The following is a 27,668-nucleotide window of genomic DNA, read 5'->3' as shown; positions in this document are numbered from 1 at the left end:
CCGGGTTGCCATGGTCACGGCGAAGCCGGCTGCAGCTGGCCGGGGCAGCTGCTCTCAGCCCCGGGAGAGGCGGACAAAGCCCGGCGCCTGGGCCACCCCAGGCCTGGAACCCGGAGGGCTGAGCCGGGGAACTGGGACTCAGGAGAACCCCGAGCTGGAGGTGAGGGGGCAGCGGTGGGGGCTGGAGCTGGGCCCACCCGTCCTGGGGAGGTGGTGTGGGAGGAGGGCGGGGCGTCAAGGATGCCCAGTGGAGTTGGGGGCCACGCCGCTGCAGATGGCTAGGCTCCTCCCAAGGAAAGGTCGGGGCCTCTGTCCTCTGGTCCGTCCCACCGTTGCCCCCTCCTTTCCTGGCCCCTTTCTTGTCATCTCGCTCTGTCCCTTCGTTTCAACCCCTGTGCCTCAGTCTCCCTCCTCTTCTCCCATCTCTTGGTTTCACTCCAACCCCTTTTCTCCTTTGCCTTGTTGATCGTCCCCCCTGGGCTGTGGGCCACTTCTTAGGGCTCCTCACTTTCCAGCCCTACTTTCTGAGTGCCCACTGCCACTTGGGTCAGCTGCTCAGTCCAGCCCTCTTCTCCTCACATCTCCACCTCCTGCCTTCTGCTGTGTGTGCCTTCATCTCCATCCCCCTTTCCTTTTTGTGACCCCCATTCCCTCCCTCTGAGTTCCAGCCCTCCCACCTCCCATCCTCTCCCACCCTCTGGGCTGCTGCCTCTGAGCAGCCTCATTTTTCTCCCCATACAAGGTCATCTCTCCCTCCTGCTTCCACTTCTGGGCCTCAGTTTCCCATTTGTACTTAGTGATATCGAGGCCTGACTCATGGCCGTGGCCTTGCCACCCCCTGGCCCCATCAGTTCTCATCGTCCCCAGCTGCTGGCCCAGGAGGCAGCTGCGTCTCCTGGGGAGGGACTGCCACTAGTGTGTGTGGGGCCCTTGTGGTCCATCCTTCTCACTCTGCCCTGCAGGCCTTCCCTGCAGCGGCGAGTGGTCTGCTGGCCCCTATGTGCCTTTCCTCACATTTTTTTTTAGCTGTTTCCCCTCCTCTCCTTCCTGGGCGGCTAGAGGCCATTGGCTTGGGGGGTGGGTAACCTGGGAGGGACGGCATGGTGTAGGAGGTGTTGACCGCCCTTTGGGGGCTGGAGTTGGGAACGATGCGGTAGATGTGGGATGGGCTCGAGGGCCATGAAAGACTGTGTGGACACTCTCAGTCTTTGGCATCGCTCTAGGGGCCCCTGGATAGCTGGGATTTCCCTCTCTGGCCCCTGGGAATCTCGGCTCCGAGCCCCGCATTCCAGCCAGCTCCAGCCCCCTTTCCGCTGTCACTTGACTCCGCTGGGCCCCAGCCCTGCATCCCTCCCACTCTTCCAGCTTCAGGCTGGGTGGAGGTGGCTATCACCGACTAGGAATTTCTCCTGGGGGAGATCAGGGACAAGAGTTTCAGGGTTCTATGGTCTCGTCTTCTCTCCCCAGTGGGCCCTTTTGTCTGGCCCTGCCATGCCACCAGGCTCAGGAGCGTGGGCCTGGGGTGTGGAAGGTCCCAGCCGCGGGTGAGGGGCTTCCCTGGGGCTCTGGCTGCAGCCCAGCCGGGCCTGCCCGCCCAGGGTTCCTCCCAGCTCAGTCCCTGGGAGGAGGGGTCGGGAGTTGGCCCAGGTGAGGTAACTGGGGGAACCTTGGCCCCACCCCCGGCCTGGCTCCACCCCTGGCTCAGCCTCTCCTGGGCCCAGATTCCCCAGCGGCCGTCTTCAGAGGGGTATGTGTCCCTGGGAACCTCTAGGTTTGGTCAGAGGGGACAGTGGGGAGAGGCAAATCTCCGAGTGGCCATGGGGCTGTTCGTTAGTGAGCCCCTTAGCAGCTGGACGTGCTGGGATTGGTGTGTCCCGGGTGGTTTGGAGCTCTTGCCCACACTGAGGGCCAACTTCTTCCTGGTAGTACTTTTGTGTACTTGTCTGGTTGGGACTCGGTGTTTCTTTCTTGGGGCTGTTGTCTGGGACTGCACGTACGGTGTGAGGTGCTATCTGTTGTGAGGTGTGGTGGGGTGGAGATCTGCAGTGGACTCAGATCTTTCTGAGCCGGTGACATTGATGTGGGGCTGACAGGTGTGGGTGTGGAGGGATGGTGGCCTGAGGCAGTGCCCAGTGGGGTGCAGCACCTCCCACCACAGGTCCTCCATCCTGCCCACCTCACCCAGCCTCCTTGCCCATCTCTGGGACTCCTGTTTCCGGTGCCTTTAGGTTGTGTCCGATTCTCTCTCTGTCCCCCACAACCTCCTCACCTCGTCCAGGTGTGTCGCTGCCAGTGGTCAGAGCCTCGACCTTACCAGGGCCAGAGCTGGCTGGGCGGGAGGGAGGCTTGCCTGAGGACTCCTGGGCCTTGAGCAGGGAGCCAAAGGGGCCTAGGGCCTAGGAGTCTGGGCCAAAGGGTCCTGAGAGAACTGGGAGTGAGGGGGCGGCAGCGAGGGGGGGCGGTGAGTGTAGAAGGTGCAAGTAGAGAGAGAATGGGGCTAGGAGAGAGTGGGGGCCCTCAGGCTCTGGGGCAGTCTGGATCAGGGTGTAGAGGCCAGAAGGCCAGAGGGGGCCGGAGAGAAGCAAAGGTCGGTGGTGTGAGAAGTGTGGGTCTGGGGACCTGCTTGGACAGGTGAGCCCTGCTCCCTTCCTCCATCCAAACTGCTGCTGCTGGGCTGGCACCGGGCCTGTGGGAACCTGCTCCTTCCCTGCGCCCTGGGGCTGCCCCCTTCACCTCCCTCTCCAGGAACTGAGCCCAGAAACGGGGAGTAGGGAGGGGGCCCTCCTCTCGCGGGGCCTGGATGTGTGGGAGGCCCCAAGTGGGGCCTGGGCTTCGGCTCTTGCCTTTAGTGGGGACCCTGGGGCCTGGGGGTTGGGCCGCGGGCAGGCGGAGGGGGCTGGGCGCTGGGCGGCGCGGGCCGCAGGGCGGCTACCTGGGGGGGCCCGGGCGAGCCGGGGAATGCTGGGGGGCGGCGTGGGAGCGGCGGGCCCGGCGCGGCCCGGGAGGGGGAGGGGAGGGGAGGGGAGGGGAGGGGCGCTGGGGGAGGCGGCGCCTGGGCCCGAGCCGCCGCAGCCCCGGCTCCTCTCCCCGGAACAGGCCCCCGACAGCTGCTCGCGGGAGCCGCCTCCCGACACCCGAGCCCCGCCGGCGCCTCCCGCTCCCGCTCCCGGCTCCTGGCTCCCTGCGCCTCCCCGCCCCTGCCCCGCCGCCAGGAGGCCCCGCTCCGGGGTCGGCCGCCTGGGTCTGCCGGGAAGAGCGAGGAGAGGTAGGGCGCGCGGCCCGAGGCCCCGTGCGGGGCGGGGGGCAGGGGCGGGGCGGGGCGCGGCGGCCGCGGGGGCCTGGTGGCGGAGGCCGGACGTGCCCGGCGCCTCTGGCTGTGCAGCTCGGCCAGGTGGGTCCCGGCCCGCCTTCCCAGTGTGCTGGCTTCCTGTCTGAGAATGGGGGGAACCCCTGCCCCCCGAGAAAGTGAGTTCCAGCTGTGAGGAAGGACCCCTTTCTTTCCTCAGTGTGAAGGGACTCTCCCCCAGGGCCACAGTTGCTCTGAGCGGCCCCGTGAATCATCCCCTCAGCCCGCAGTCCTCCCACCGGGCAGCCCCTTCCCGCACCTACCGCTGAGCGATAACCCCCCACCGTCAGCTCCCAGGGGGCAGCCTGCCCTCAGCCCAGCAGAGAGGCCCTGACACCCTAACCGGCCGGTGACAGCCTCTAGATGGCCATTTGGTTCTGTTGTGAGACTGTGCCACTGCCCAGTGGGTACCATCCTCAGTGTCCCATCCCCCGCTCCCTTCCACACCCCCCGGGCCCAGCCTTCGCGGGCTGGTCCCCTGCTGACTGGACCTTCCTCCCCACCCCCTCTACCCCCGGCCAGTGTCTGGTGTTCAGACTCACTGCAGACACAGGTGAGAGCTGAGAGAATAGGAGAAGGAGCAATGCCTCTTTTTCTCATTACGGTTCCTGCCACCGCCTTGACTTCCCTCTGGCTTGATCATGGTGTGTATTTGGGAGTGGGCCCCAGTCCTCTTGGGATCCTGTGCCTGAGCCTGAGACTGTGTGTCCCGGTGTCCTCTAATGGTAGGAGCTTGTGGTTTCTATCATTTCACGTTCACAGATGTCTGAGGATGGCTATTCACTAAGTGATGGCACAGGACTTTAGAGAAGGCCGACCTGTGGATGGATTTGATGTGTGCGTGAGCGTCTGTATTTGCCCCGCTGAAAGTCTGTGTGGGTAACAGATTTAAGAGAATGTCACATGCGAGTGTTTGTCTCTGAAAGTCTGTGAAGAGTTGTCTGTGACAGAGGGGTGCGTGTGCGCTCCTGTGCGCCTGTACATGTGTGGGTGTGCGCGCTGCATCTAGCTCCGGTGTTTACAGTCAGCTCTGTAAGTTTGCCTGGCTGACGTTTGTGTGTAGGTGGGTGCACAGAGCTGTGTGGGTGTTGTTTGTGGTGGGGATGGGGTCGGGGGGGTGGGGCTGGGGGAGGTCTTCTCCACCTGTCCTTGGTTTTTCTGACCCAGTGGAGAGAAATAGGTTATTGGAGTGTTGGAGGGATGGCCCCAGACATCTTTGTGTTTCTCTGCTTGGCTCTGTGCCCTGTGCTTCTGAGCCTGCTGTATTTACCTCTTGCTTTGTATTTCTCACCCTGCCTCCCCCTGCCTCCTATCCTCTGCCTGTCTTTGTATCTTTGCCCGGGGCTCCTCGAGCTCCATCTGGCTCCGATGACTCATCTGGGATAGGCATGAAGGTTACCCAGGGGAACAAGGGCCCCGCTGTTCTCGAGAGAAGTGGGGGTGGAGGCCAGCCGGCTGGGACCCTGCAGCCTGCTCCCTGCACGTGGCTCCTGGACCTCCAAGGGACCAGGTGTGATGCCTCTGGTTCTAGCTCTTCTTTGATCCCTGGGTGCCCTCTGCAACTCAGTCAGCTCCCTCAGCTGCTGCTTCAGAGCTGTGGGGTCTCAGCTGCCTCTTACATTCCTGCCCTAGAGCATCATGGGAGCAACTGGAAGAGGACAAAGGGATGGGGGAATATCCCCCCACTCTTCCTACCTCCTGGGGTGACCTGGCCTCCCAGTCTTTAGACCCGCCCTCATCTCCAAGGCAACTCAGGCTTTTCCTCAGCGCTGAGCTTTTCCTTCAGAGGTAGCCACCTTCAGAAATGGGAACTCCAGGGGACAGGATGTCTGACTCTTAGGGATGGAAGGCAGAGTGAGGAGAGCTGGGATAGGATGCTTTGGATCTGATGGCAGAGGTGGGCTAAGGGTATGAGGACTGGCCCTAGGGGCTCCTCAGGATTCCAGGGCCTGGAGAAGAGAGATCAGGAAGAGGAGAGGTCAGAGCAGCTTTTCTGCTGGGGCTGTGGGGCAAAGGTCTCACGGATAGGGAGATACCTGGGTTCACAAGGAGATGACAGCTGGGGTGGTTTTAGGTAGTGCATGCTGCTTGGGTGCCAGTGAAGAGCAGGGATTCTCAAACTTTCATGGGAAGATTCTGATTCAGCAGATCCAGGGTAGGGATGAGGTTCTGCGTGTCTCCCAAGCACCTGTGTGCTGCTGAGGCTGCTGGTCCGGGGATCACACTGGGCTTGGTGGGGCTACAGAGGATAGTGAGACTGGAAAGCCCTGGGGTCCCCCACTTCTCCTAGAATTCTGGGATCCTGGGTGGGGAGGGGACCAGAGGTTAGCCCAGTGTCTGGCACACAGGGAGCATTCTAACAACATAGCTGATGCTATTCAGCAGCTATTGCTGTTGTTGCTTTATTTCTGTTATTCCCCATGTGGCCCCTTCTGCCAGTCTACTGTTGGCTGTGAGGCGGGCCCCTTGACTGCCCTTTCACTAACCTTCCCACTTGTTTGCCCCCCCTGCAGAGATGCTGCCTCCACCCCCTTAGGCCTGAAGAGTCAGGAACTATGGGGCCAGGGGCCCTCTCATCTCTACTGCTGCTGCTGCTGCTGCTACTCTTAGTGGCAACTGGAGATGCTGATATGAAGGGACATTTTGACCCTGGTGAGGAGGCTGGCTCTGGGGTCCCTGAGGATGGGGCTTGGGAGACAGAGTCAGGGCCTTGACCCTCCGTATGCCTGTGTTCACCCAGCCAAGTGCCGCTATGCCCTGGGCATGCAGGACAGGACCATTCCAGATGGGGACATATCTGCCTCCAGCTCTTGGTCAGACTCCACTGCTGCACGCCACAGCAGGTAACTGGCACACCCGGGGGACTGCTCTGGAGGGAGTTCCTGGGGCCTCTCTTGCCCTTCCAACTCCTCTGCCCAAGCCAAGAGGCTTCTGGGAGGGCCAGTGCCAATGAAACTCCACCCTTCATCGTGAGGGGCTTTAAATACTAGAGACAGAGGCAGACCAGATGTTCATTGTGACCCCTTGCCCTCTCCCAGGCTGGAGAGTAGCGACGGGGATGGGGCATGGTGCCCCGCAGGGCCAGTCTTTCCAAAGGAGGAGGAGTACCTGCAGGTGGATCTGCGGCGGCTGCACCTGGTGGCTTTGGTGGGCACCCAGGGGCGGCATGCTGGAGGCCTGGGCAAGGAGTTCTCCCCCAGCTACCGGTTGCGTTACTCCCGGGACGGCCACCGCTGGATGGACTGGAGGGACCGCTGGGGTCAGGAGGTGAGGCTGGCAGGGACAGCCCCCACAGAAGGTTGGCTCCTCTCTCCCCCAGCTACACTTTAAATGCCACCCGGCTGCAGGTGACTCTCCCAATTTATACCTTCTTTAGTCCAAGCCTGGCTCTTGAGCTCCATCTCGTGTTGCAAACCTGACCACCTTCCGGGCCTTTCCACCTGGAGGTCTAAGAGGTCTCAAACCTACCATAAACTTCCCGAGCTGAATTTGAATCCCATTCCTACCCCAAACCCGTTCTTCTTCCAGCTCAGGCCAGTTGCTCAGGCCATAAGCCGAGGTAATAGCGCTGATTCTTCTGGTCTCTCACCCCCTACTTCCAAAGAACCAGCAAGACCAGTCCGTATTTCCAGAAGCCAGCCACTTCTCACCACCACCACCTCTACCACCCTAGGCCATGCCCCCACCACCTCCAGCTTCGACAGACACAGTGGCCTCCAAACCATTCTCCATGCTCCTGTCTCTTCCCACCTGAAATCATGTCCACGTAGAGGCTACAGCCACTTTACCCAAAAAAGTGCAAATCAGATGAGGCACACCTGGCTTGTAACCCTCCACTGGCTTTCCATTCTGCAGATTAAAAGCTCAGCTCCTTCCTGGGTGCAGAAGCTTAGTCTGCCCTGGCTCTTGCCCACCTCCCTTAGGAAGAAGATGAGTCTTCCCTATATTCTCGCTCCACTCAGGCCCACCGACTTTCTGGCTGTCCCTGGAACAAGCCAGGGTGGTCCCACAGTTTTAGGACACTTTCGGTTGTCGTTCTCTCTGTGCCTGGAGAGCTTCTCCCCCAGATGTCCTCAGGTTCTCCTTCCACTCGCTTTTCCTCTAGATATTGTCTCCTCGGAGAGTCCACCTCCCCCTGCTTCAGCCCCACAGCCTGCCTCCTATTCTTCACAGCTGTTTTTCCTACTGGAATCTCAGTACTGCAGGGGCAGAGGGGAGGGATGGATGTTTGCCACTGAGAATGTGCAGAGCTGGCACAGAGTGGGCCCTCAACCAATGTCTGCTGAAGGAACAGAGAGGATGGCGTGCAGGAGGAGAGAGAAAGCCAGAGCAGAGGTGCAGAGCTGTGAGGGAATGGGGAGAACCTGTGCATGGCAGGATGGGTGGCTTAGAGACAAATGGAGATGGGTCCGGGGTCGAGGCTGACACTGGAGGTTGGGGACAGACCTTCAGGCTGAGAGATGTGTCAGAGATCTTTCTTTGCTGCACCCCCTCATTTTCCACATCCCCGCTGTATCCCATAGTCCTGTAGGCTCAACACCACCCTTCATGAGTCTCTTGGTGGCCAGTGTGCGCTGGGCCAGGAACAGCCGGTGACTGGGAAGTTAGATCCAACCTGGAGCCTTTCCCACTCATCCACCCTGTTTCCTGGGCCGCAGGTGATTTTAGGTAATGAGGACCCTGGGGGAGTGGTGCTGAAGGACCTCGGACCCCCCATGGTGGCCCGGCTGGTTCGCTTTTACCCCCGGGCTGACCGGGTCATGAGTGTCTGTCTGCGGGTGGAGCTCTATGGCTGCCTCTGGAAGGGTGAGTCATTCATACCCCCGAGAATTCGTTTCCAGGCCTGGGGCCTGGGGAGGAGGGCATCCAGGGTCCTCTTTTTTTTCTGTTGGGAAGCTGTCATTCTGAGTGAGGAGGGGCCTGGCCAACATTGTGGCCTATGTAGGGATACAAGAGGGGGAGGAGACTGGGGCAAGGGAGGGGTAGGAGGCTTCCTGCTTCAGACAGCCACCCCCTGCCCCGCCCCAGATGGACTCCTGTCTTACACGGCCCCCGTGGGGCAGACGATGTACTTGTCCCAGGCAGTACACCTCAACGACTCCACCTATGATGGGCACACCACACACACTGTTGGCGGGTAAGAGAGGCAGGCCCTGCAGGGCCTGAGCCTGCGGTGGGTGGGAGGACTTAGTGGGTGGGGTCAGGAGTCCCGGCATTGAGATGCAAGATGGGTCAGGTAAGGCCTTGGGGACACAGGATCCAGGATTGAAGGGTAACCAGGCAGACTACTAGCTCATGTGACCCTGCAAATTAGAAAAAGACGACTGTTGGAAACTGTCCAAGAGGTTGCATAGTGCCCCCTAGAGGCGGTGCCACCGTGCAGCTTGCAGCAGCCGTGTACCAGGACAGTCTAGGGGGTGGGAAACTGAGAGCCTCAGGATGTTGGGGCAAGAGGTCCAGGCTGGACCTCCACCACCTGGTTGCAGAGCACATGGGTGGGTGGCACTCTCTTCTCTCCCACTTTCCGCTTCCTCTGCTCCCCTGCTCTGTAGGTTGCTGTACGGAGGTCTGGGGCAGCTGGCAGATGGTGTGGTGGGGCTGGATGACTTTAGGAAGAGCCAGGAACTGCGGGTCTGGCCAGGCTATGACTATGTGGGATGGAGCAACCACAGCTTCCTGGGTGGCTACGTGGAGATGGAGTTTGAGTTTGACCGGCTCAGGGCTTTCCAGGCCATGCAGGTAAGTGCATCCCATTCTTCTGAGACCAGGGTGGTTGCTCCTGGGGTGCTCATCTGGGCTCTCTCCTGGCCTTGACCCTCTGTCCCTCCTCCCTTCCCCCCCAGGTCCACTGTAACAACATGCACACCCTGGGAGCCCGCCTGCCTGGTGGGGTGGAATGTCGCTTCAAGCGGGGCCCTGCCATGGCCTGGGAGGGGGAGCCTGTGCGCCATGCCCTGGGGGGCAGCCTGGGGGACCCCAGAGCCCGGGCTGTGTCAGTGCCCCTGGGCGGCCGTGTGGGCCGCTTTCTGCAGTGCCGCTTCCTCTTTGCTGGGCCTTGGTTACTCTTCAGTGAAATCTCCTTCATCTCTGGTAAGCGCCTGGTCTATGCCCAGTCCTCAGTCTCTGGGACTGCCAACCCACAGTATGCCAAAATAGCCGCTCCTGGTACCCTACCTACCTATTGCTCATGAGACTTCCCAGGCAGAGATGCCCTAAATCATTGGAGCACCTCCCTATTCCTAACCCCCTGTCTCTGTCTTTACTTCATGAGCCCTTCACTCATGACTGACATTGAGCCAGTAGGACAGCGTTGGCCATAAAATACAGAAATACTCTGTGCTGGTTGAGGAACTCTTCTCCAGGCCTCCTGATACCCAAGACCCCACGTGGGGCTCTCTCTCTGGGAGTCCTGTATCTCTCCACAATTCAGCAACTAAAACATTGCCATCCACAGCAGCTAGGGCCCCCCCCATTCAGATTGGTTGGTACACATCCTGAGTATTGCCCCTGCTCCTAGTAGTAGAACTCCATAGGTCTCATGCAAGTAGCTTCCCTTTGGTGCCTCTTCCCTACCTGATTCCCTTCTTTCTTCTCATCCTTCTCTACAGATGTTGTAAATGATTCCTCTCCAGCTCTGGTGGGCACTTTCCCACCAGCTCCCTGGTGGCCACCTGGTCCACCTCCCACCAACTTCAGCAGTTTGGGTGAGTAGCCCAGGGCCTCCTCCTGGACAACTGGGTCCTGTGCTGCCATTCTTCCCTGGGCCCCCCTCTGCTTGGGTGGGAAGCCTCCTGTGGTTCTGACTCTCCTGTCTCTGCCAGAGCTGGAGCCTAGAGGCCAGCAGCCTGTGGCCAAGGCTGAGGGGAGCCCAACTGCCATCCTCATTGGCTGTCTGGTGGCCATCATCTTGTTGCTGCTGCTCATCATTGCCCTCATGCTCTGGCGGCTGCACTGGCGCCGGCTCCTCAGCAAGGTAAGCAGAGTGGGCGGGGTGGGGGGTGTTGGGGCAGTGGGTGGGGAATGGGGGAGTGGTGGTGGCAGGCAATAGCCTGGAGAGGACAGACAGGGTGTGGGTGTGGAGAATGAGGCCAGGCTGAGACCAATATATGTGGGGACTACTGTATTCTTTTGGATCCGGTGGGGACCACAGAACCTCTAATCAGAGGTGGGCTTAGTAAAGTGACAGGTTGCAAAGGAGTGGGAGGGATTTTGGAAATCAGGAGTAGTGCAGTTCCCACAGAGCTGTGACCTGATGTGGGCCTGCAAGATGAGAGGAGGGAAGTTACCAGAACCTGTTGCAGTGATGCTGGGGAAAGGCTCCTTGAGAAGGGCAGTGGAGTTTGCTTCAGGGATACAGCTAACCTGAGTCTACCTCTCAGGGAGGGGTAGGAGACTAATCACCCTGATCTTACTTGCTGCCTGCCCAACAAACTCCTCTCCGGCCAGCCCAAACCAAGCCTGTCCATATAGTCCATCCTGGTCAACCTCTTGGGGCAGAAGCCAGATAGGAAAGGTGGAGAGTGGAGCAAGAGGGGCAGGGAGGAGCTAGAGGAAGAAGCCTGGCAAACTCTGAGCCCATGTTTTCCTGCAGGAGTTCAGTGGTGGTGGTATGTGTGAAGCTTGATGATTCTGTAATTATCTGGTCAGATTTGGGTTTGAATCCCATTGTGGGACACCAGGAGACTCACTTACATGCTCTTGAGCCTCTGTTTCTTTTTACCTGTGAAATGGAGTTAATAGTAGAAACCACTATGGGACTGCTGTGAGGATCAGAAAGGAGAGGGGAGCTTGGCATTTAACGAGCTAGAATCACACAGTTAATGTTCCCATTCCCATGACAAGGCCGAGCGCCGGGTGTTAGAAGAGGAACTGACAGTTCATCTCTCTGTCCCGGGAGACACCATCCTAATCAACAACCGCCCAGGCCCTCTTGAGCCACCCCCCTACCAAGAGCCCCGACCTCGTGGGAATCCACCCCACTCTGCTCCCAGTGTCCCCAATGGCTCTGGTAAGACCTGCCTTGTTCTAGTCCCACCTCCATCCTCTGCCTGTTTTCTTATTGTATCCCTTTTTCTCTCTGTCCATTCCTTTCTTTTCCTATCTTTCTAGTTTTAACTCATATTCTCATTTCTGTGCCCCTGGTCACCACACTCTATATAGAGTCCCATGTCCCTACCACATAATCTCCCTCAATAATTTTACATGTATTACCCATAATCCCTAGTGGTTTCATCCTGTCTCTGTGTCCCATATACATCTCTGTCTCTTCTTTTTTGTGCCCTCTCATTGTGTCTTCTGGGCCCCTCTCCTTTCTCCTAGACTTGCCATGTTTGCTCCATCCATCCATCCATCCATCATCTATCCTATCTATATTTATCCATTCATCCATCTGTTCATCCATTTGTCTGCCCACCATCTGACCATTTATGGATCATCCATCTATCCATATATCCCTGCATCCATCTATCATCCATTCATCCAACTACCCATCCATCTTCCATCTATCTGTCCATCAATCCATCCATCCACCATCTGTCCTCTGTCTATCCATCCATCCATTCATCCATACATCCATTCACCATTCATCCATCTGTACATCCATCTATCCACCATCCAACCACTCATCCATCATCCATCCATCCATATATATTCACACACCCATTTGTTCATCTCTCCATCCATCCATCCATCCACCATCCAACCATTCATATATCATCTATCTATCCATCCATACATACATATTCAAACATCCATTTATTCATCTCTCCACTCATCCACCATCCAACCATTCATCTGTCATCCATTTATCCATCCATCTACCCGTATATATTCATCCATCCATTTGTCTATCTGTCCATCCATCCATTCAACCATTTGTTTATCATCCATGCATCTACCCATCCATCTGTCTATCCCTCCATTCATTATTCATCCAGCTATCCAGCACTCTCCAGATCCTTGTTTTATCCTGTCCCTGTTTCTCAGTACATTCATTCCCATCAGCCCTGGTCTTGCCCTACTCCGGGTCTCCCTGTCTGTCTAGCCTTGAGTCTCATTCCTTCCCCGTGTCTCTCCCCTCCTTCTCCCGACAGCGTTGCTGCTCTCCAATCCAGCCTACCGCCTCCTTCTGGCCACTTACGCCCGTCCCCCTCGGGGCCCTGGCCCCCCCACACCCGCCTGGGCCAAACCCACCAACACCCAGGGTAAGCCCCTTTGCCTCTGGGCTCCTCCAGGCTCCCCATACCTCTACTGGGGCAGGGAAAAGTCCTCACACTTTGCATTGCATTCCCTCCTCTCCCTGCTGTGGCCTCTTTTGCTCTCCTGAGCTCTCAAGGAGGAAGCTCTTATGCCCTGAAATCTCCTCTGCTGTACTTGTTCTTTCTTGAGGCCTTTCCCTTGAGCAGAGGAGCAGAAAGCTCACTGGTTCAAAGCTCTATCCTCCTCTTCCTCTTCCACCCCATCTTTTCTGCTTTCTAGAGCCAGAGAGGAGGTTGCTGTGCTGACCTAGGTTCTTTTATAACTCCTCCTTTGTTTCCCCTCTCTCTAGAGCTGTGAGGAGGAGGGCCTCTCACCCTGGGTGCTTGCCCTCTCCCCCCATGTGTTCTCTTTCTGCAGTCCCAGAGGTGAAGGCTCACACCCCACCCTTCTTGTCTGCTCCTCTGTTCCTTGGTGTTGCCTTCTCTCGTTGTCGCTCCCTCCCCAGGGCTAAGAGGGGATGGCTCTGCTTCCTCTCCTCTATCTGTAGATTCCTCATTGTGCTGGCTGTGAGGAACTGTTCCTTCTCCCCCATCTGTGTGCCCCTGTCTCTGCTTATCTCTGAGCTTGGGGTGTTGGGTCAGGGAGGGTTTGGGTAACCACGATGGGGAGGAACTAAGGCTGAAAGCGGGGGTGGGGGAGGTAGATAGAACAGCTAAGTGAACAGGAGGGACTAGCAGTGAGTGGGACAAGGGTTTGGAAAGTAGGGGGTGACTAGATGACTGGCACCATCCTCCTTCTGATGGTGGACAGAGGAATTCCTCTTCCAGTCAAGACTTGGGTCCTGGTCTCTTGGGCTATGCTGGGATCCCTAGAGAATGGACCTTACATCATTCTTTGTTCAGCCATTTCCATTGCCTTAAACTCTGAAACAACTCACTCTCATCTCATGCCAGCGACTCCGCTGGTTTGAGGTCGGTGGGTAGAATACCAAGAAGATGAAGGATAGCCCCAGTCTCTCACCCAGCTGGGAGACGAGGGTTCTCTGGGAGGCAGGGGTATGGAGAACCATGGCTCTCAGGTGCTGCTCCTGATGCCTCGTCTTGTCTTCTTTCCCCTCACCTTTCCAGCCTGCAGTGGGGACTATATGGAGCCTGAGAAGCCGGGTGCCCCACTTCTGCCCCCACCTCCCCAGAACAGCGTCCCCCATTATGCCGAGGCTGACATTGTCACCCTGCAGGGCGTCACAGGGGGCAACACCTATGCTGTGCCCGCGCTGCCCCCAGGGGCTGCCGGGGATGGGCCTCCCAGAGTGGATTTCCCTCGATCTCGGCTCCGCTTCAAGGAGAAGCTTGGCGAGGGCCAGTTTGGGGAGGTAAGGAGGATCCCTGGCTAGCTATCAGTAGTGTCTTGGCTGTCTGGGGCTCTGATGCCATGCCCATATGTCCCCATTGGTCAGACCTGTCATCTATGTCTGTGTTATCCCAGTTGACCCTGTGACTCAGTGAACCATGTGACCTCCTAACAAACGAACTTCTTTCCCCAGGTGCACCTGTGTGAGGTAGAGAACCCGCAAGATCTGGTCAGTCTTGATTTTCCCCTTAATGTGTGCAAGGGACACCCTTTACTGGTAGCTGTCAAGATCCTACGGCCAGATGCCACCAAGAATGCCAGGTGAGGACCAGGGAATGATATCTGGCGATGGAGAAGGGAGGCAGTGAAGAGCGGGGAATCATCTAGAGAGAAATATGGTAGCGACCAACAGAGGGGGCTTGGCCAGGGAAGGAAATTGCCATCTCAGGCTGATCTCAGGCCAAGTCTCAGTGTCACTAGTGAGTCAGCTTATCTGCTGGGGTTAGGGCGCTGGTCTATGTGAGCAGGAGAGAATGTATAGGTCAGCCCCTCAGTGTCCCTGCCGTTTCCCTGCCTTCTCTAGGAATGATTTCCTGAAGGAGGTGAAGATCATGTCAAGGCTGAAGGACCCAAACATCATCCGGCTCCTGGGCGTGTGTGTGCAGGATGACCCCCTCTGCATGATTACTGATTATATGGAGAATGGTGACCTTAACCAGTTCCTCAGTGCCCACCAGCTAGAAGACAAGGCGGCTGAGGGGGCCCCCAGGGACAGGGAGGCTGCCCAGGGGCCCACCATCAGGTACCCCCCTCATCCAGGCTGGCCCTCCCCTGAGAGCTCCCCGGCAGGAGGGGGTCTCCTCTCCCTTCACTCCAATGTGGAGGAGGGAGGGGAGCACAGGATGGAGAGGCAGGCTAAGGTTCAGGGAGGTGGGGACTGGGATGAGGAATATATGGCCATCCATCTGGGCATTAAGGAGCAAAAGGCCAGAAGTTACTATGGTGGGGGTGCTAAGGGATGTGAACTCTGTTGAGAATCTCCCTCTGCTCTCTCTCACTTTCACTGCCTGAGTCCAGACAATAAAGCAGTAGCTCCCTGGGTCAGATGAGCCAAACAGATGTTGAATGGGCACCTACCCCTGGGCCCTCAACATGGGCATTCCAACTCTGCACCAGGAGTAGATGTGACCCAGTCCCAGGGTATGGGCCCCCCCTTCCTCTCCTAGGGATCTGTGACTGGGGATGGGTCTGAGGCTGCCTCCATGACCCCCTGTTGTTGGCTCCCTTCCTCAGCTACCCCATGCTGCTACATGTGGCGGCTCAGATTGCCTCAGGCATGCGCTATCTGGCCACACTCAACTTTGTGCATCGGGACCTGGCCACAAGGAACTGCCTGGTTGGGGAAAATTTCACCATCAAAATTGCTGATTTTGGCATGAGCCGGAACCTCTACGCTGGGGACTATTACCGCGTGCAAGGCCGGGCGGTGCTGCCCATCCGGTGGATGGCCTGGGAGTGCATCCTCATGGTGAGAGACCCTGAGGGAGGTAGGCAGGGGAGGGCAGCGGCAGGCAGGGGAGCACTGGCTGCTGTGTGGTCTCAGTCAGTCACTTGCATTCCCTGGACTGCAGTTCCCTCATCTATGAAGTGAGGGTTTGGGCCAGTGCTCTGGAAGTTGCTTCTGGCTCTAGGGACCAGAGAAAGCAGGGAGGAGTGGTACAATGGGAAAGGGTCCAGGAGCCAAGAGTGGGTACAAGAGCTGGAGTCAGGGTGGCAGAGGGCAAAAGAGGTAAGGGGGGACAGGAGGCTAGAGATAGAAGGGCATGAGTTGGAAGAGAATCACGACCAGAAAATGAAGGGCAAGGTGAAGAGTAAGGGTGGGTAGAAGAGGGAAGAGGTCAAGGAGAGGACTAGAGCCTGAGAATGAAGGGAGAGCCCAAAGGAGAGAGGAGCAGGCTTGCTGGGAGGGGGCCAGCCTGGGAAGTGCTGAGTGGACGTGCAGCTCCCTGCGGGAGGGGAGGAGGGTCTGTTTGCCTGATGCCTTTCTCTGTCTTTGTTGCTTTATCCATACACCAGGGGAAGTTCACAACTGCAAGTGACGTGTGGGCCTTTGGGGTGACCCTGTGGGAGGTGCTGATGCTCTGCCGTGCCCAGCCCTTTGGACAGCTCACTGATGAGCAAGTCATTGAGAATGCAGGGGAGTTCTTCCGGGACCAGGGCCGTCAGGTCAGAGCAGAGGAGAGGGAAGATTGGGCTGTGGGTCTGGGAGGGCCAGAGCCTATCTCAGGGACTAAAGAACATTTGTTCCCTGCCTTTCATCCACCCTGCCATGATGCAGGTGTACCTGTCTCGGCCCCCTTCCTGCCCGCTGGGCCTGTATGAGCTGATGCTCCGCTGCTGGAGCCGGGAGCCTGAGCAGCGACCATCCTTTTCCCAGCTACATCGGTTCCTGGCGGAAGATGCGCTCAACACGGTGTGAATCACACCCAGCTGCCCCTTCCTCAGGGAGAATTAAGGCAAAACCAGAGGCGATAAGCAAGGGAATTGAATGGTACCCCCACTCTGTTCTCTGTCCTGACCACCCTTCACCTCTAAGAGAGAGGCAGGGTGACCAGAGGTGGGCTGGGCCTGCCAGGGAGCTGATGCCTTCCCTTCCCGGGACATACTCTCATGCCCCCTCCCTGCTCCTCTCTTGGAAGCCTCTGCTGCCCACCCAGCTGGCCCTGTGGATGGGATCCTCTCTGACCTCTTCTAGCCATCCCTGGGGAGGGGGGAGATGGGGGCACATATAGGACAGACACTGGATAAGGCCTATTGGAGCACCTGGGCCCCATTGGACAACACTGGTTCCTAGAGAGAAGGCTGTGGCTCACCTAGCCTCTCTCTTTCCATCGCACACTGGATCCCATTGGCTGAGAATCTGAGGAATGAGGACAAGAAAGGGAGAAACATGTTCCCTTGTGCTAACTCCTGGAATTGTCCTTGTCTTTGGCTTCTCCCTCCAACATCCTCTAAAACACTGGACCTAGGGGTGATCCCTGTCCCCTACCCCTAGCCATCCCCACTTCCCACCTGCTGTGTTGTAGCTAGAACTTCTCTAAGCCTGTATGTTTCTGTGGATTAAATACTGGGGTTAGGGGGAAAGAGGGAGCAATGGCCTGCAGCCTTGGGGTTGGACATCTCTGTTGTAGCTGCCATATTGGTTTTTCTATACTCACTTGGGGTTTGTACATTTTTGGGGGGAGAGACACAGATTTTTACACTAATATATGGTTCTAGCTCAATGCAATTTTAATATCCTGCACTAGGCAGGTAATAATAAAGGTTGAATTTTCCACAGCTGTGAGTGGGTTTCTTAGCATTTTGGTAAAATCTGCTTCCTGTGTCTGCCCCCAACTCCTTTCCATTTCGTTTCTTCCTTTTTCTCCTTCTCCTCATTCCATTTCCTATCATGTATCTTACCCAGCACAGTGTCTGTTAGCCAGGCCCTTGCCTGTGGGACCTCACATCCTATAGGAATGTATGCTCCTTGTTAATTCTAGTGCAAGCTCTTCAGGAGGCTTGGAAGGGGCCGAATTAGGCAAGGGTCTTAACCTTGTTTGACCCATCAATCCCTTTGGCAGACTAGAGAGGTAGGTCTACTAGTGCCTCCTCAGAATTGTTTTAAAACCCATTACACATACACACAAAAATGTGTGTATCTCATATATGATCACAGAAGAGATCAGTTGAGTTTACTAAAATGTTTAAATAGTGTATGATACAGTAACCTATGTGTTTTTAAAATATATTTGGTAACAATTATCTAGCAGCAGGTGTAATAACTACTAACATTTCCAAATAGTCATAAGCATAAAAGATACTCAACACTTGGGCAGCCCCGATGGCGCAGCGGTTCAGCGCCACCTGCAGCCCAGGGCGTGATCCTGGAGACCTCGGATCGAGTCCCACGTCAGGCTCTCTTGTATGGTGCCTGCTTCTCCCTCTGCCTGTGTCTCTGCCTCTCTGTCTCTATGAATAAATAAATAAAATCTTAAAAAAAAAAAAAAACCTCAACATTTGGAGATTTCTACAAAGGTAGTGGGATACAAAAAGAGCTGTGGTGTCTCAGTGACAAGTCCCAGGTCCTGCTAATACTGCTGGGGGCTTTGCTCATATTCATACTTGGAAGAAATGCTAAATTTCTGTTAGAGGGTAATAAAAATAGACGTGTAAGTTTTTTTGGCCCTAATTCTAGGACCCCCTTCAAGGGTTTGGAAGTCCTGGGCAGAGAATTGTTGGATTAGGCTGTTCAGATGTACAGATGACTCAATAGATGTGATCTGTTTGGATGGGAGCCAGAATCAAGAGCCTAGATTATTTCAGAGGTTTGGAAGGATGAGCCACAACCACGAAGAGAGCATTTAACAGAATTTAAGTTGGTCAGGGAAAAAAGAAAGATCACTTGCAAGTATTGGAAAAGGCAGACCTATCTTGGTGGAAGTTTATGTGAAATAAAGACCCTGGGGTCTTCGTTGATGATATTCACAAAGTGAGCCAACTAGATAATGAAGATGCCAATAGAGATAATTTAATCTTCTGTTGAATTAAAAGCCCCTTGGGGTCCAGGTCACCAATCCTGCTGAAACCTATGTAGGTCCAACCACTGTGACCCCATGTTTTAAGACACAAGTTGACAGGTCAGAAGTTTATTTATTTATTTTACTTTAAAAAAAAATTTTTTTTAATTCTATTTGCCAAAATAGAGTATAACATCCAGTGCTCATCAGGTCAGGAGGTTAGAGGCCAGAACCCAGAATGGTGAATAACAGAAGCCATGGCAGTGAGTTGAGAACTCCCAAAGCTCTAGACCTACACAACCACTTGGAGTTCATTTGAACTTGTCTCAGTGTTCAAACCTGCTCCTTCCTCCATGGTTTCCTGAGTCAGTGGATAGCAGCCTCATCCACTCAGCTGCACATGCCAAAAACCTGGGGAACATCCTTGATACACCTTCTCCCCTCTCCCAAGGTCAGCCTATCATGAAGTTCTGTTGATCTTGCTTCCCAGATTTTCCTTAAATTTGTCATTTCTCTCCACCTCCATCACCGTCCTGCATACACTACCTCCATCCTGCCCAGGCCACCATAGTAGTCTCCCAGGATCTGTTCCTGCTCTTCTATGGTTTGTTTTGACTGCAGTCAGTCAGATATAAATCTCACCCTGCTACTTTATTTCAAATCCTTTCATGGCTTCCTGTTGATTTTACAATAAAGAACAAAACCTTCCTGACCAAGTTGCTCCCCACCCCCTTCTTTCAGCATTCTTCTCCACGCTGTCCTTTATACAGCATTGGCCTGCTTTCAGTTCCCACAACTGGGCCAGTCCCTCTTGCCATGGCCTCTGGAGTATATTGTTCCCCTCCCAGGAACATAGTTCACTGCGGTCTTTGCCTTGTTACGTCCTGCTTGTCCTTCAGCAATCTTCCCCGAGTTGGCCCGTCAGATCAAATCCCCTCTTGATGCTCTCAAAGCACTTGACTTTCTTTATAGTACTTAATACAGGTGTGATTTTACTTTTTTTTTTTTTTAAAGAAAATAATAATGATAATGTTTACTGGGTACCTCCAGTGTGCCAGGACCATGCTTATTACATATTATACCTTATTTAATACAGATGAAACAGTTGCTGCCATTTCACAGAAAAGACTATTTTAAGCAACTTGCTCAAGGCCACACAGCCAGGAAACTGCAAAGCTAGTGTGAAGCAGCCCATAGGTTCCTGGCTGTTCTTTTTCTCCAGGGTGCTGCCTGAGGGGAGAAGGTTATGATCTCTCCATCACAGGTTGGATAATCCTATGCTGGGAAGCTCCAAGGAGTGCAGGCTGATTATCCAGCTCCAGAAACTCAACCTGTACTCAGTTCCTGACATCAGATAACTTGCCCCCATTCACTGCATCCCTTTAAGCAGGACTCTCCAAGACAACCTGTGATCATAGAACTGGTCTGTATCTGCACCATGCAATAGGTAGCCACTAGCCACCTGTGGCTATTGAGAACTGGAAATGGGGCTGATGTGACTGAGGAACTGAATTTAAATTTTTGGTTAATTTAAATAGCCACAGGTGGCTAGTGGCTCCTGTTCTGGACAGGGCAGCCTTTTATTTATTTTTATTTTTATTAATTTGACAGAGCATGAGTGGGGTGTGGAGCAGAGAGAGAAGCAGACTCCCTGCTAAGCAGGGAGCCCAATGTGGAGCTCCAACCTGGGACTCTGGGATCATGACCTGAGCTGAAGGCAGATGCCCAACCGACTGAGCCACCCAGGCACCCCTGGACAGAGCCTTAAAGGGTTTTCTCTTTTTAAAGCTGGTCTGCACGACTTCCCCTTGCTTGCTCCTGTCAAAATGAAGCACATGACCTATTTCAGTTTTACACACAGATAAAAGTTCTGCATGCCACTTTGCAATCTGCTCTTCTTCCCCTCCTGATAGGCTGTACACAGCTCAGCCACTATGCATACAGTGCTCTAAGTGTTGCCCACTACTCTACATTGTTGCAATGACCCACATTTTATCTAACCAACTCCCCATGATGGACATTTGGGCTGTTTCCATTGCTTGCTTGCTTTCTTTCTTTCTTTTCTTTTTTTTTTTTTTTAAGATTTCATTTATTTATTTGAGAGCACAAGCAGAGGGAGGGGAGAAAGGAGAAACAGGCTCCCCTCTGAGCAGGGAGCCTGATGTGGGTGGGGCTCCATCCCAGGACCCTGAGATCATGACCTGGGCTTAAGGCAGATGCTTAACCATCTGTGCCACTCAAGGGCCCCGGTTTCCATTGCTTTCATAACAGTAACAGACACACTTCAGTAGTTTTGCATGTGTATCTGTGTCCATGTGGGAGGATTTCGGTGTGATAGATTTCTAAAGGTGGAGTTGGTCAAATGGCAGTTGCGGTAAAATAATTGGTAGGTACTGCCAAAGCCGCCTTTAAAAGGTGTGACTACGTAAACTTTCAACAAAAGTATCTGACTACTGTATGCTCCCTTTGCAGTGACAACATCGAGGCTGCCAATCCTTTTTTTTTTTTTTTGCTAATCAGATATTTTATTGTTTCTTTAATTTACTTTTATTTATTTTTTAAATTTACTTTTAATTACTGATGAGAGCTTTTTCATTTGATCATAAACAATTTATATTTTTTCTGTTTGTTGCCTGCTACGTCTTTGTACAATCTTTCTATTCTGTTCTTTTCTTTATTGCTTTGTAAAAGCTCGTTGTATTGTCTATTTTGTCAAATATTTCTTCCCAGACTAATTTGTCTCTTATTTTACGTACCGTTAGCCATTGTCAGTTTCGTGTCATTTTTGCGGATGTGATGCACCGACCGCCACGGAAAGAGCCAGAGGCGGGGGAGCGGCCGGGCGGGCCGGGTGCGCTGTGCGGGCTCCGCAACCCCAGCCGCGGGGCGTCGGGCCGACGGCCTGTGGGGCCTCCGTCTCGTCGTCTGTAACGGGAACGATACAGTCCTAAGGCCGCTGTACTGCAGCCCTGGCTCTGGCTTAGGACGTTCCCCAGCCCTGCCCCAGCCTCATCGACCAACCAGACCAACCACTGGTTTCTTTACAGCAACTGTGTTTATTGGCACGTTCTACAGAAGCGGGGCGGTGGGAGCCCGGGGAAGTGGCATTAGGGCTGTTCTGAGCGCGGGGAGCAGCGCCAACCCTAACTCGCTCTAGATACAGAGTGCTTTGCTCCGACTTGACGAGAGCAAAGGGCTCAAGGAGCGCGGTTCGCCGCGTCTCTCCACTAAGCGTGTCGCCAAGAGCCAGGTCCGCACCTCTGCCAGGGAGCCCCGGGGCCCTTCCCCTCCCGGCATCCGCCCGCTGTCCAGGTCGGTTAAACTAGCCGTTGGCGGCGAGAGCGGAACCCGACGCGGAACCAAGTTGCGCGGCCTCGGGTTTCCTCGGCTCTCTCGATTAAAGGCCAGCCTCCCTCCCGGCGGCGGTGCCTTTTGGGAATTGTAGTCAGCCACGCTTCGGCCCATCCCGGGGCGAGCCAGGACAGGACTCCAATTCCCAGAATACGCCGCGGCGGGCGAGCGGGTGCCGCGCCTGTTCTTACCTCCCTACTTTTCCACTCTTTCCCCTCCTTTCCTTCTCGCCGCAGTCCTCCCGTCTGGTCTCCTGTGCGGTTCTTTGTCCCTCTCTCCATCCCCCTCGTCCATTCTCCTATTCCTGGGAGGCACGGCGGGACCGTAGCTCCGGCTAAGCGACGCCTCGCGACTCCGGGTACACGAGGGGTGGCGACTCAGGCGGGAGGGAGGAAGGGGGCCGGGGGCGGGGGACAGGAGCCGGGGCTGTGTGGGTCCGGGTGCTCGGGTGCGGTCCTTCGGGGCCAGGAGGACAGGCGGGCAGGCAGCGCAGGACCCACGGGGCGGGAAGTAGGTGCGAAGGACTGGCCAACGCGAGCTCATGCCCTGAGCTGACGGGAGCCGGGAGCCCGGGGAGGGCTGGTCTGAAACTAGCTTCCGCGTCACTGCTTAGGTAAACATTGAAATAAAAACTGATTCTGCAAATGTGGGACAATGAACAATTCTCTATTTGGAAACAGAGAGAAAACTGGAGTTGAGGCCAGAAGTGGCAAGGAAGCAAGAGAGGAGAGGAGGTTGGTCAGGTCTGGGAGAAAGGAAAGGAGATGAGTGACATAGAAAGGAAATCATAGAAAGTACAGGTTATTGTGGGGGCCAGTGGGTCTGGAACGGGAATGAGCTGAGGGATGACACTGGCGTGGACTGTGGGGGTGCATTTCTAACCTTGCATCTCAGGTGATGGAGAGCACCCCCGCAAGGGGAGGACTGAACCGAGTACACCTACAATGCAGGAATCTGCAGGAATTCCTAGGGGGCCTGAGCCCTGGCGTCTTGGACCGATTGTATGGGCATCCTGCCACCTGTCTGGCTGTCTTCAGGTGAGGACCTCCTTCATGGTAGGGACCAAATGTAATGGGGCCTTCAGGCTGGAATAAGTTATCATGACTTGAAGCTTAGCCCTGCTGGGGCTTGAAGATTGAAGTGTGTCAAGCCAAAACAGAGTGGGAACAGCAAGACTGGTAAAGCTGTGGGCGGGATGAGATGTTTGAGAGGCTGTTGAGGGCAGAGATACAGGTAAGGCAGTTTCTGATATTAACAGTTTACCTCTACCTCCTTACAGGGAGCTCCCATTTTTGGCTAAGAACTGGGTGATGCGGATGCTCTTTCTGGAGCAGCCTTTGCCACAAGCTGCTGTAGCCCTGTGGGTGAAGAAGGAATTCAGCAAGTGAGTCTTTGCAGCATGCTCAGCCAGATACAGATTTCTCAACAACTAGATCTTCCAGGTGTTCCTTGGAACATTTCCAAGAAATATTAATGGATATACCACAACACTTACATTTAAACAAGTCTGGGAAACTCTGCATACTCTATTTTCCCTCCCAGAAAGTTGTGATGTCTTCAACAAAGTTCTGGTAGGCGTGGCAGTAAAGAAATCTGCCTTAAGAAGACACTGTTTTCTCTGTGTGAAATGGTGTTCCAAGGGATGATCAGTTCAGAAAAGGCAGAAATGGAGGCCTTTATGGGCCTCCTTCTTTTTATTCTCCAGACACCCCCTTAACCTCTCTGCTTCTGTTTCAGAGCTCAGGAGGAAAGTACAGGACTGCTGAGTGGTCTCCGTATCTGGCACACCCAGCTGCTCCCTGGTGGTCTCCAGGGCCTCATCCTCAACCCCATCTTCCGCCAGAACCTCCGCATTGCCCTTCTGGGTGGGTATGTCACTTCCATCTTCCTAAGCTAGGCCAGGGGAACTAGTATTTAAACTGTTAGCAGTGGGGTTGGCAGCGATGGGGCAGAGAGCCCTTGAGGAGCCTCTCTGGAACCTTGTGGGCTCCACTGTTGGGAGCTCCTTTAGGGATAAATTGGACAAGATGGAGCTGCATGATGTAGGAAAGAAGTGTCTCCTACTCAGAGCCCGTGGGGATGAAGAGGGAAAGAGCAGAGGGGCAGGCAGGGAACACAGCCAGGGTCCCTTATTCTTGGCCCATTCTGGCATAGGGGCAAGGCCTGGTCTGATGACACAAGTCAGCTGGGTCCAGACAAGCACGCCCGGGATGTTCCCTCACTTGACAAGTACGCCGAGGAGCGATGGGAGGTGAGGACTTGGGACTCTGTGTCTCTGCTTGTACTCCTACATCCCATGGCCCTTAAAGGCATCATTCTCTCTGTCTACTTCTGTTCCTCAGGTGGTCCTGCACTTCATGGTGGGCTCCCCCAGTGCAGCCGTCAGCCAGGACTTGGCTCAGCTCCTCAGCCAGGCTGGGCTCATGAAGAGGTGAGGAAACCAGAGGTGCATCAGATCCCTGCTAAACTGTGTGTCCAGGGTGGGTTAGGATTGCAGGCAGTTAACTAAAAAAGGAGAGCTGCGTGGAGTATGGCCAGAGAGAAACCAAGGTAAAATGCGAGGACAAATGGGGACGATGGCCTCTCTTCGCATACCTCTGCCATGGTCCCTCTCTGCCTCCAGCACTGAACCCGGAGAGCCACCCTGCATTACTTCAGCCGGCTTCCAGTTCCTGTTGCTGGACACTCCTGCCCAGCTATGGTACTTTATGTTGCAATATCTGCAGACAGCCCAGGTGAGGAGGTGACTTGCTGGCATGCTCTGATCTTCGCGAGAACCATTGAGAGACTACCCTCACAGACTGTTTCCTGATGTTCTGTCCCCTCATTTTCTCCCTTCCATCCCTGCCCCTTTGTCACTGACCATTCATCCCTAGAGTCGGGGCATGGACCTAGTGGAGATTCTATCCTTCCTCTTCCAGCTCAGCTTCTCTACTCTGGGCAAGGTAAGCAAGGGGGATGGAGCTGGAGGCTTGGGTGGGCAGGCTGGTAGGTAGATGAGGGGGGACGTCAGGTTATGGGCAAAAGTGTGAAAGATAAAAATGACCAAAGCATAGATGGGAAAAGAGGGAATGAGTGTATGGGGTTGGGAAGGGGGAGAATGGGATGTGTTTGGACCCCAACTGGCCACTTCTTTTCCCCAGGATTACTCTGTGGAAGGTATGAGTGATTCGTTGTTGAATTTCCTGCAACATCTGCGTGAGTTTGGGCTTGTTTTCCAGAGGAAGGTATGAGCACCCAGATACATGGCTTCTAGGAAAGGCAAGGTGGTCTGTTGCCTTGGCTTTTAAAAAGGGGGTGGGGTCTCAGATGGTAGCTACACTGGCAGTGAGTATAGCATAAGTAGATGTAGAGTTCTTGAATCACTATTTTGTGTACCTGAAACTAATGTTACATTGTATCATCTATACTCAAAAACAAAAAAGAATGGGATCTCAGGAGGCAGTACCAGGAAGAAGTCGCCAGACTGAGTACTTGGGTTCCTTGGAGTCGATAAATTGGGTGTTGAGGCTCTTGCTTTGGGAGGGGTCTGATATCTCAGGCAGGAATATGGTTAGTGACACCTGAGAGGGGGCCCTCTGCCTTTCCCTTCTGTCTTTTCTAGAGGAAATCTCGGCGTTACTACCCCACACGCCTGGCTATCAATCTCTCATCAGGTGTTTCTGGAGCTGGGGGTACTGCCCATCAGCCAGGCTTCATTATCGTGGAAACTAATTACCGACTATATGCCTACACTGGTGAGGCCAGAGAGGGCTGGGAGGACAGCAGCCTGGGAATGGGAGTGGGGAGAGGGAAGGACGCAGGAGGGAGTGCCGATTCATGTTCATGTTTACCTGCCAGTTTACAGAGTTCTCTGACATTTTGGGTCACACTTCAAGGTCTGGAGGGAGTCTAGGTATGGGGATAGCCTCCTCATCTTGTCTTCCTACCCCTGAGCCAGAGTCGGAGTTGCAGATCGCCCTCATTGCCCTCTTCTCAGAGATGCTCTATCGCTTCCCCAATATGGTGGTGGCACAGGTGACCCGGGAGAGCGTGCAGCAGGCCATCGCCAGTGGCATCACAGCCCAGCAGGTATCCCCACTTGGGGAAGGTGGGTGCAGGAAGATAGGCTGCACTTGGGCTGTGGGATACAGCTCATCTTACAGAAGGCTACTATCAGCTGGCGAGTTGTGTTTGAGCATAGACCATGCACATAAAGAGAAGTCAAGGCTCTGAGCGTGGGAAAAAACACAAGGGGAGGAGATATAGATTTGTGTCTCCACCACCAACCCCTTCCTAGCTGCATTAATGGCCTGGTTGCTTCACTTCTTTGAGCCTCACTCTTGTCATCTGGAAAATGGAAATAATAACAGTTCTCCCCTCACAGGCTTTGGGAAGGATTCAATGAGAGAATAGCAGTAAAGCCTTTGGCTCAGAGCCTGCTATGCAGTAAGTGCTCAAAAAATAATAGTTGCTGCTATTTTAAAGAAAGAAGAATAAAACAAGACTATGCAAAGGGCAGATGTGCTAGAGAAGGAATAGCAGACATGACCAGTGGGAGCAGCAGCTTAGAATGACAGCTGAATGGGGATAGGTTAATGATAGGCACATGGCTGCAGGTTTTTAAACAGCAAGCTGGTATTCTGGTGACATTAGGTGACAGCTTAGGTAGCTTTCCTGCTTTCCTGTTTCCTTACTTGAGCGCCTGATCCCATTCTTGTCTGTTTTCCCAGATCATCCATTTCCTAAGGACAAGGGCCCACCCGGTGATGCTCAAACAGGTACCAAGCTGCTGGAGGCTGGAAACCCCTGGCATCTGGCGATGAAGTGATGGAAAAGAGAAAGGGACATCCAAATCTGGGGAATGAGTAGATGGCTAGGGATGTCTGGGACAGTATTCCTGAATCTTCAGAGCAACTGCTTGCCCCTGCAGACGCCTGTGCTGCCACCCACCATCACAGACCAGATTCGGCTATGGGAGCTGGAAAGGGACAGACTCCGGTTCACTGAGGGTGAGTGGCTTCTGGTGGTTGATTCTTGTCACCGGCCGGAAGAAGGACACTTGAGCCTTGATGAACAGAAAAAGCTATTCATGCATTTCGGTTTGTTTATTACATGGGCTGGGAGAGGAAAGCTGGCAGGACACTTTATTTGGGGAGTGAGTCTGTAGTAGTAAATTGTCTCAGATCAGTGCTGTTGGGATTTAGCTAGAAGAGGGAAATTGGGAGGGATAATTCACAGTAGTTTCTCTGGTTTGGTGAGCATTAGTGGGTTTTCTTACCCTCCCGTGTTATATTGCCTTACTGAATGTGGCTGGATCAACTACTGTTAGGATGAGCTTTGGAACAGACAAGCATAGAGGATTAGCTTTGAAATGGAGGTGGCTGGCAAGCGCAGACCCCTGCCCCGAGGCTGCCACGCAGGGGCCTCATGTTCTTGGCTTTTCTCTCTACGCTGGCCCTCCGCTGCCCCTGCCCTGCGGACTGCAGGTGTCCTGTATAACCAGTTCCTGTCGCAAGTGGACTTTGAGCTGCTGCTGGCCCATGCTCGGGAGCTGGGTGTGCTGGTGTTCGAGAACTCGGCCAAGCGGCTGATGGTGGTGACCCCGGCTGGTCACAGCGACGTCAAGCGCTTCTGGAAGCGGCAGAAGCACAGCTCCTGAGGGCGGCTGGGACCGGGGCGGGGCGGGGCGGGGCGGCCTCAGAACTCTGGTGTTTTCTATTTACGTGTTGGGCTCTGGTTTAATAAAGTTGTGGAAACGAGCCACGCGGCCCCCAGCGCCTGCCCTAGAGGCTGCTTCTCTCCTCGGAGGCCCCGCCTCCTGCAGCCGTAACCGTCGTCGGACCCGAGGGAGAGCGCGCGGGGCGGGTCCTGCTACCGCGCAT

General features: G+C 54.8%; 2 protein-coding genes and 1 long non-coding RNA gene across 16 annotated transcripts; 2 read left to right on the top strand and 1 right to left on the bottom strand.

Moving 5' to 3' along the window:
- The first annotated feature begins 6 nt into the window (after positions 1-6).
- DDR1 (discoidin domain receptor tyrosine kinase 1) lies at positions 7-17,233 on the top strand. Of its 10 annotated transcripts, none has more exons than XM_077904782.1 (20): positions 3,106-3,265; positions 4,979-5,134; positions 5,860-5,998; positions 6,087-6,189; positions 6,385-6,613; positions 7,520-7,681; positions 8,005-8,152; positions 8,375-8,483; positions 8,899-9,085; positions 9,190-9,436; positions 9,955-10,050; positions 10,168-10,319; positions 11,189-11,354; positions 12,439-12,549; positions 13,672-13,916; positions 14,088-14,215; positions 14,478-14,696; positions 15,188-15,422; positions 15,971-16,120; positions 16,233-17,233. In XM_077904782.1, the coding sequence occupies exons 3-20, from the start codon at positions 5,902-5,904 to the stop codon at positions 16,371-16,373; spliced, it is 2,925 nt and encodes a 974-aa protein (XP_077760908.1). In that variant the 5' UTR covers positions 3,106-3,265; positions 4,979-5,134; positions 5,860-5,901; the 3' UTR covers positions 16,374-17,233. The 10 variants fall into 10 exon arrangements, with proteins under 10 accessions (XP_077760901.1, XP_077760905.1, XP_077760904.1 ...); XM_077904781.1 differs by lacking the exon at positions 3,106-3,265 and adding an exon at positions 4,510-4,856; XM_077904775.1 differs by lacking the exons at positions 3,106-3,265; positions 4,979-5,134 and adding an exon at positions 7-160.
- LOC144317832 (uncharacterized) lies at positions 16,337-27,665 on the bottom strand. Of its 3 annotated transcripts, none has more exons than XR_013383772.1 (3): positions 21,484-27,665; positions 21,210-21,378; positions 16,337-17,905 (listed from the first exon to the last, which is right to left on the bottom strand). It is a non-coding gene; the product is annotated as an uncharacterized LOC144317832 (long non-coding RNA). The 3 variants fall into 3 exon arrangements; XR_013383773.1 differs by having other exon boundaries at positions 21,712-27,665; XR_013383774.1 differs by having other exon boundaries at positions 21,996-27,665.
- Positions 21,942-27,545, top strand: GTF2H4 (general transcription factor IIH subunit 4). Of its 3 annotated transcripts, none has more exons than XM_077904789.1 (14): positions 21,942-22,162; positions 22,699-22,841; positions 23,084-23,188; positions 23,542-23,673; positions 23,959-24,055; positions 24,147-24,235; positions 24,428-24,539; positions 24,726-24,749; positions 24,948-25,031; positions 25,409-25,541; positions 25,745-25,875; positions 26,517-26,564; positions 26,717-26,795; positions 27,273-27,545. In XM_077904789.1, the coding sequence occupies exons 2-14, from the start codon at positions 22,702-22,704 to the stop codon at positions 27,443-27,445; spliced, it is 1,347 nt and encodes a 448-aa protein (XP_077760915.1). In that variant the 5' UTR covers positions 21,942-22,162; positions 22,699-22,701; the 3' UTR covers positions 27,446-27,545. The 3 variants fall into 3 exon arrangements, with proteins under 3 accessions (XP_077760915.1, XP_077760913.1, XP_077760914.1); XM_077904787.1 differs by having other exon boundaries at positions 21,943-22,162; positions 24,681-24,749; XM_077904788.1 differs by lacking the exon at positions 21,942-22,162 and adding an exon at positions 22,270-22,417 and having other exon boundaries at positions 24,681-24,749.
- Positions 27,666-27,668: the final 3 nt, after the last annotated feature.

This window comes from Canis aureus, chromosome 7, assembly GCF_053574225.1.
Source record: "Canis aureus isolate CA01 chromosome 7, VMU_Caureus_v.1.0, whole genome shotgun sequence".
NCBI classification, from domain to species: Eukaryota; Metazoa; Chordata; class Mammalia; order Carnivora; family Canidae; genus Canis; species Canis aureus.
This window is presented reverse-complemented; position numbering and strand designations above follow the sequence as displayed.